The 7,899-nt window shown below is 34.4% G+C and overlaps 1 protein-coding gene across 3 annotated transcripts; it reads right to left on the reverse strand.

Moving 5' to 3' along the window:
• Positions 1-201: 201 nt before the first annotated feature.
• LOC7459877 (UDP-N-acetylglucosamine transporter UGNT1) lies at positions 202-6,627 on the reverse strand. 3 transcript variants are annotated; one of them, XM_024590037.2, is made up of 10 exons: positions 6,252-6,622; positions 4,602-4,678; positions 4,177-4,263; positions 3,951-4,084; positions 2,647-2,777; positions 2,511-2,555; positions 2,332-2,429; positions 1,456-1,563; positions 595-651; positions 202-499 (listed from the first exon to the last, which is right to left on the reverse strand). In XM_024590037.2, the coding sequence occupies exons 1-10, from the start codon at positions 6,376-6,378 to the stop codon at positions 425-427; spliced, it is 939 nt and encodes a 312-aa protein (XP_024445805.1). In that variant the 5' UTR covers positions 6,379-6,622; the 3' UTR covers positions 202-424. The 3 variants fall into 3 exon arrangements, with proteins under 3 accessions (XP_024445805.1, XP_002325205.1, XP_024445806.1); XM_002325169.3 differs by having other exon boundaries at positions 4,177-4,338; positions 6,252-6,616; XM_024590038.2 differs by lacking the exon at positions 1,456-1,563 and having other exon boundaries at positions 4,177-4,338; positions 6,252-6,627.
• Positions 6,628-7,899: the final 1,272 nt, after the last annotated feature.

Below are 7,899 nucleotides of genomic sequence, written 5' to 3' on the forward strand. Positions count from 1 at the left end.
TCATAACCCAGTAACTATTGTTCCCCTATAAAAAAACCAAATTACCCCTCAATTTATAGGTTAGTGGCTTTTTTGCGGAGACAAAGTGGGGAAAATATTGCAGTAATTTCTCAACCAGGCTTACTTTATGTTAATAATAATAGTAATAATAAATTAAGGCATTTGTCTGCCAAAATTAAGGACAAGGGACGGCAAGCCCAATAAATGAAGAAAATAGCTTGAGTGAGATGAAAATATTCAATGGTGGAGCAGCCAACATCTTGCATATTATGAAGAAAAGTTATCTACATAAGACATGTGGTACCATTCCCTTGTGTCTGCTATAACTAGAAACAAAAAGTTGGCAATTGAATGAAGGCATTAGTGATCTGCCATTTGAGCAATTTTCCCCCAGTATACCTCTGCTAAGCAGCAGTTTCGGCATTTATTGCCCTTTCAGTTTGCAGTAGGCATACAAGCAAGATCCAAAGAAACCAAGGGACTGGCCAACAACGTTCATCTGAAAAGGTAGCATGACACCAGTCAACATAAGAATATCTGCCATTATAAGACTGCTATGTAAACAGCACAAAGAAGTTAACAGTTCATTCTCACCAAGTCAAATGGAAGCCCACCAAATAGTATCCAGCCAAATCCAATGGTGAAAAGATCCTATAACAGCACAATAAGAAGAAATAGAATATGAATTATGATATGTTATAGGCTAAAGACTAAATGCTAACAAGCATAAAAGGCTAGGAGAAAAACTAGATAAATTGATTATAGCTCCTGCCCTGTTCTTGTCTTCAATCATTGAACCTAAAATTAGGCTCAGTACTATACCCTTTTGGCTCATCAGGAGATTCATGCTTAATGCAGATATTCCAGCAGTTCTGGCTTAATTAACTTGGTCGCATCAAGGGATGTTGGCTAGAAATGTTTATGAAATAACTTAAGATGCTGCATTATATGGTTTTTTATTGTAGAAAGTGATTACAAAATCCAAGAATCTTAGGCTCTAGCATCTTCCCTGCTTGCTGCACTTGTTTAGAACAATTTGATTTCACATGGCACAACTTACAAAAAAGACTCATAACCTCCTTGGTGTTATTTCAGATCCATTACACCATATGCACTTTAACTAGAATAGCAAATGGAAGATAAGAATAAACTAGATATCAGTCACAGAAAATTCTGCCTGGAAGAATAAACAATACAGCTTGAGAATAGCCCAGGAAAAGAATGACAAGTTATCGCAAGAGTTCTATAATTTGATTGTTTAAGAGGTTCGATTTCTACTACATGAAGAAATACACCACATGGAAGCCACTGGCTTCATTATCTAAAATTAGTGTAAAAATTCAACAAGACAAGCGAAAATGTTGCACCAGTGAAATCACATCGGTATTGACTGTGGTGTCATTGACATGAATTAAGGATGCTGCAAGGTTAACAAGAGGCGTGCATTTTACATACCTTCAAATTACCACAGATAGTCTGTGTCAAAGCTGAATTTAGTGTTGTATTCATAAACACAAAATAATTAATTAGGAAAGCCATGATACAGGAAAGAAGCATCACCACCTGCAAAACATTTTAATGCAGCAGTTTCAGACACAACTGTTAAATGAATAGCGATGGAAGGATATTCATGTCCATTGCTCTGAAATTTTGTAGATGCTGACATTTTAGCCACAGATTGTTAAGATGTATATGACGCAGAGGAAGAAAATATTTCTTTAAGAATCTCATTTTCCTTTTTTCTGATTTTGTTGAATTGCATGATGTTGAAGTTTAGTTAAGATACAACATGATCTAGGATAGAGAAACCTGGAGGAGCTACGATATGCATTTGACAACTTTTGTAGATGATGTAGCAGTAAGGAGTTCAGGCAAATCTAGTAACTTCGCTATATCTGCAGTCTTAGAGCTTTTAAGATTGTTAAGATTGGTTTTTCTCAAGTTCTCAAGACAAGAATTTTCTAAATCTTAGCAGACAAGTTTCGTTCAAACAAAACAAGATAGGGATGTTGTAAATCTTAGCAAAGTTGGCCACTACAATGGAGCTGTACTAGCACAGCTATAGTGCGCTCTCTGTGTCCTTGTCAAAAATAAAGTGAAGACTAGCTAAGAGAGGGAGAATTGGCTAGCTTCATAACATGATGAAAAGATGCAATAAACATATATAATCATGTTGATTCATATACAGAGAAAGAAAAAATAAACGCGCATGATTACCCACAGGACTCGCATGTGCTTGTTAAGGCCTGTTCATCAACATTTTTTACCAATATATTTATCAACCATGCACTTTAAAACCTTTAAATGTACTTTCTGATGAAAATAAAGAACCTGAAATCCTGGCGAGAAGAGAAAGGGAAAGTTCCTCATTGCTTCCAAATCTCCTCTAATTGATGTCCAGAACAGCAAGATTGGTCCACAAATTATACCTACAAAAGTTAGCATGTGAAATTATGCACAAATTAAGGTTAGTCCAATCTATCAAAATGAATGGGGTCCTCTAATCTTACCATTGCACCACATAAGACCAAAGCTATTAAGGCCACTAGATTTACCTGAAAGGCGTTGCATTGTATCATAAATAAAACAAAGCTTTGAAACCTCTTAGTAATCAATTGTAAATGAGAAGAGTGGACACTTTATTACCAATTCGAGCAATAGAAGCAAGATATACTGCTGTACAAATGTTTGCTACAAAGACAACGGCATAGCCATAAGCATCGAATGACAAATCTCGAGCTCCAGCAACAAATGCACCAAGTATGATTATCCCAACACTGATGAAATCCTAGATCATACAAGATATTAGAAACAAGAAAACCCAGATCACACTGCTATTATAGCTTAGGATGGTATAACTACTTAAACCATACAAATTTATATCATGTGGTCATCATTCTTTAACTGTTAAAAAAAGTTTGAGTGTGAAGAAAATGACACCATGTTCTTCTCACGTAATAAGACCTTCCAAATTTGATTGATAAGACCCGGTTTGCATGCTGCTAGATTTTTTTCACATCAGAAACACGTTGTTCTTAGAAACCTTAGAAATATAAACTACACTAAACAATCAAGTAATACGAGCAGAAACAGTAACAACAGCAGCAATTTACAAGATGCAAGGTGTTTGTCAAAACCTGTGACATTCATTACTTCACCAAATCCATCTTCGAAGCAATGCTGTCTAAGCAACTCAAACTTAGATAAAAGAACTCCAATTGTATGAATGATGTGATTTTGAAAAAAAAAAACAGATTCGACAGATCCACTTGTAATATAAGACCCTCATAAGGTAGCAAATTAAGACTTTGATGAAGCACTGGAAACTGAGATCAGCTCGTCTCAACAATCACTACTCATCATGTCTTTATCGAATGTCTTAATTCATATTACTTTTGTGCTTTCTGTTATCATGTATAATCTTAAAGCAAATCACTCCTTACTAACCAGTTTCGGATTATCATCAACATGGCATATTTAACTTCCGAGCAGTGCATATAAGTAGTTGAATGTTTCTTGTTATCGGCACTCATCTTCTAGAGTCCCAATTTCATTTCAATACGCTTACAGTTGATCTATCACTTTTCTATCAGTACCCTTTACATATATATTTCCTTTATCTTCAAGTACAAAAGTACTAATCATCTATCCAATAGAAAACTCTGTTATGAATTCATAAACATGCACCAAGTACCATCTTGATATTCAAACTTTCTTTTAGTGGAGGACTTGATAAGGAATCTATATACGTCACTCCAATACCATCATCATGAGAATAAACTTAATGAAAATAGCCAGATAAAGCTAGTTCCAAAGGCTAATTTTCAGGAACGTATTATCCTGAAATATGCTTTAGTAAGTGTCCATTATGTACAATGATATTCAATTCTGGAAACTATCACATAATAGCAGCATATCATCTATTACAGCAGCATCAAAGAGTTGCATACCTGCCAACAACACGCAAGGAATGTTTCTGTCCTGTCAAAAGATACTCCACAATCATTGTGAAAGCCACGGTAGTCCTCCTAAGGGTGGTGTACATGGGGACATTTATGGCACGTACAGATTCCATTGTGATCAGCTTTAACAGAAGAGAGAAAGGCCAGAAATGGTTAGAATTAACTCAAAATTTTGAACAAGGAAATAAATAATAAAACTCTGCTAAATACATACCATGTAAAGCAGATATGACAACGCCAGGGGAAGGGAGTGAAGCAATGTCTTAAATGATACAAGTCTTGCTGGGTTGTTAGACATGTTCTGCGGTTCACTAGTTGTAAAAGATATGATCTTCCAGAATTTCAATACATAAAGGAATAAGCATGAACATAGCATCTAGAAAACACAAGAAAAAAAAATGCCCCGGTTAACTACTGAGAAGAATCAGGACCTGGCATAAATAAATAGTCAAGTCAGTTGGCACTAAATTGCCAGGCAAAGATAGATTCAGGATATGAATCAGAATCTAGTTGTAATTTGAAATCTTAGAAGAGAGAATGCTAACTAGTTGCAGTAAATCAATGCTACCACAAGCAGCTAATGATTAAAAAACTATACATAGAGGGTACTCCAGGAAACCATATTAGTCAAGGAGATACCTGAAAGAGTGTGATGACGTTTGCATATGGGAAACTGTAAGAAGAAAGGGCTGCTTTGTTGAACATTACCAAGAGAACTGTAGAATGGAGAAGGCAGCATGATCACACTAGGTACAATGAAAAAAAAGTCTGCCTTCATACAAGAAACTATTAAGCAAATAAATGGCAAAGGATGCAGTACAATTTTAATTCAAACAACTAAGAGAGTGTCACAGCAGTCTCATATCGACTGTTGAAGACAAAGCAATCAAAGTTTAAACACGCTTTCACTGTCTTCAGTTATCAGGAATTGAACAATTTTTGTTGTCTTTTTTCAATTTAGCGGCTCTAGTCTGTTGGTTAAAGATTTTCAGATTGTACTGCTAAACCCCAGTTACAGAATCTGAGAGCAAGTCAATCATTTACCTCGCTAGAAACTTTACCTTTTCAGGAAAGGCTAGGTAAGCAATGAAATCCCAGGAAGACTCATACTTTCAGTGGTTTTTTTCGCTGGGTCCCAAAAATATTGGAATGAACATTCCAATAATCAGGAAAATTGGAGAACAAACTTTCCTCTGCAGGAAAAACAATCTCCCAAATAACTTATTTTTTCAGGGAAACAAATAGAACCAAAGCTATGTATAAGGCTTCCTCAAAGATTGATCGTTCACTAAGGCCTAAGCTGACATGAACAAGCATGTTCTTCACAATCCAACCAAGTTTATACCTCTTGTAAGTATCAGGTATCACATTCTACAGGATCTGTTATCCTGTATGCTCGCCATCATGTCAGAATACTCATGCCTTCATCCATCTCAGAACAATTTTTTAAGCTACAAAATCCTAAAGCCCCCGTGCAAACAATGAAGGTCAGTCAAGTAAACCTACTTCCTGACATCTTAAACTGCATCATTCTCCTACATTAATATTCCAGTTAAATTCCTTAAATTTTTTATATGATAGCAAAGGTATCGAGACCATATGGCTCGACTAGTCCTCCTAGCTAGCACACGCAACACCCCACCCCCGCACGCTTGGGAAAGCTCAAACGAAAGTCCACGATTGTGGCCCCAACATGGAATTATCTGCACCTAACAATGTTGAGAATTCAACCTGTAGCGTGCACCTAATTCATACGACTCAAGCAAACCCGCAAGTCCTTAACCATTAGGCCAACCCCCACGAGGTTAAATTCCTAGAATTTTACCCCCTCCATACTTGCACCATCATACTCTATAGCATTCTTTCGCTATCCTGGCCATCACAAGTGACCACTTCACTATAACCTATATAAAAAATATTCTCATATCATATAGTCCTACTTTTCTAGACATAATAAAGCCTAGTGTTGTTGACAATTCAGTATGTCTCCTAAATTCCATCTCCATTATTAGTGTCTTTAGTGGCATCAATAATACTAGATATTCTTCTATTCTCCTTGGCCCACAGCATTATCTCCTCAAACCCCTTTTCAACTCACTTTTTCTTAGCCAATAGAACAATCCAACAACACCCCCTTCTTCTTTTTCACCATCAAAAACTGAAACCAAATTTTCTTTTCAAATTCTCTTCTTCACCCACATTTTTTCATCGACCAAAGAATATGTCAAAACAAAACCAGAGACAAACAGAAAAGAAAGACAGTTTAACGAAAAGAAGAATGGACCTGACCTGCACTGGCCATGTAAGAAATGGCAGCATAAGCTCCTTGTTTAGTCATGGCTGAGCCATTTTTCTCCTTCCCTTCGCTCTTTAAGGGATCAGTAACTGGTAGCTTCTTGTTGGTCTCTGAATCCATGCCAGGAAAAAGAAATCTTTCCTTCTCTTTTCTTTGCTTTTGGAAATTTGAGAGTGAGAGAAGAGAAGGGACCGGCAGAAAGCGGTTAAATAAGAGAGGGAAGGGAATATGTTTGAGTGAGCAAGAGCCCACGGAGAATGCGTTGGAATGGACACGTGGCGTGGTGTGGGGAGTACCGGTCCGTTTAAAGTTAGGTCCCAGCTAAGATTTTATTGGCTGCTTTCTGGCTTTGGATTTGTTTTTGGGATTTTCTGGTTGGGTTTTTTGGATTTTTATTCATTTGGAGGATTTAGATTCCACTATGAAATGAAATGAGCTGTTGGGAACTTAATAAATGAGATTAAATTTGTTGCCTTTTTTCTTGGAAAATAAGAGATTATATGGGATTTTGACTCTTTATTATGGAAGAGAAATTTCCGAGGAAAATTATCAAAAAGTTAAGAACATACTAAATCAAAGTTGGATTTGAATTTAAAAAAACAATCCAGGGAAATATATAGGTTGTTTGAAACAAATTCTGTGTTGTAATTAAATTTAATTATAATATTTTATTAAATTTAATTGATAAATAAGTAAATTATATATTTAAAAGATATAAAATTCAATTCATTTTATTTTCTATATTATTTTTCTTATCTTCATTTTATTTCCTCAAATGTCTTTTAAAAAAAAAGACCACGGGATTGTTTTAATAAAGTTAATTTTAACTTTAGATTTTTTTTACTTTTGAATTGTAAATTAGAGTCGTTGATATTTAATTTACTTTTATAGTATTTTTAAATATTAATTTCATTTAAATTTTAAATTTTAATGCTCAAAAGGATTCTAAATATAAAATTTAATATCTGAGTTAGAATTCAATTTAGACTTTTCAAACATATTGATAAGGAATTTGCTTTTGGAATCAAAAGTGCTAATTATTTTTAGCATTAAAGGAAAATTATTCTTAGAAAAAAATAAAATGAAATCTGATTCGGGGTTTGGGTCAACAATCAAATACTTTTATTTTCAAATTACTTGTAAATTACTAAAATAATATTGGAATTCTCTCCAACGCGATGCAGTGCTAGAAGTGGATTCACTGTAAATGGTTTTAAAAATAAAGTGATTAAAAATATATGGTTTTTCTTTTTTAGCTCAAATATATTTTTTCTAAAAAACATTATTGTTGTTAATTTTTATTAAATGAATTACACTGCTAATAAAAAAACTCACTTTATAGTCAAAACAAAAAAATACATGAATCAAAAAATACAATTTTGATGTAAAAAAACATATTTCTCCTCCATAATTTTATGGGTGTGAATATCTATTTTTATTATCATATAACTAAATAAAAAATTGATTTTAAAAGGCAAAATTATTAAACTCAATCATGCTTATGATCTGGGTCACAGGTTAGACGGGTTAACTCGTGTTGACTCAAATCAATCCAAAATATTGTTGTTTTGATATTAAAAAACATTAAGACAATGTCGTTCTAAAAAAAGTTTGAAACCAAATCGAGTCTTGATCGAATTG

The sequence above is a fragment of the Populus trichocarpa genome, chromosome 18 (genome assembly GCF_000002775.5).
Source record: "Populus trichocarpa isolate Nisqually-1 chromosome 18, P.trichocarpa_v4.1, whole genome shotgun sequence".
Taxonomy (NCBI): domain Eukaryota; kingdom Viridiplantae; phylum Streptophyta; class Magnoliopsida; order Malpighiales; family Salicaceae; genus Populus; species Populus trichocarpa.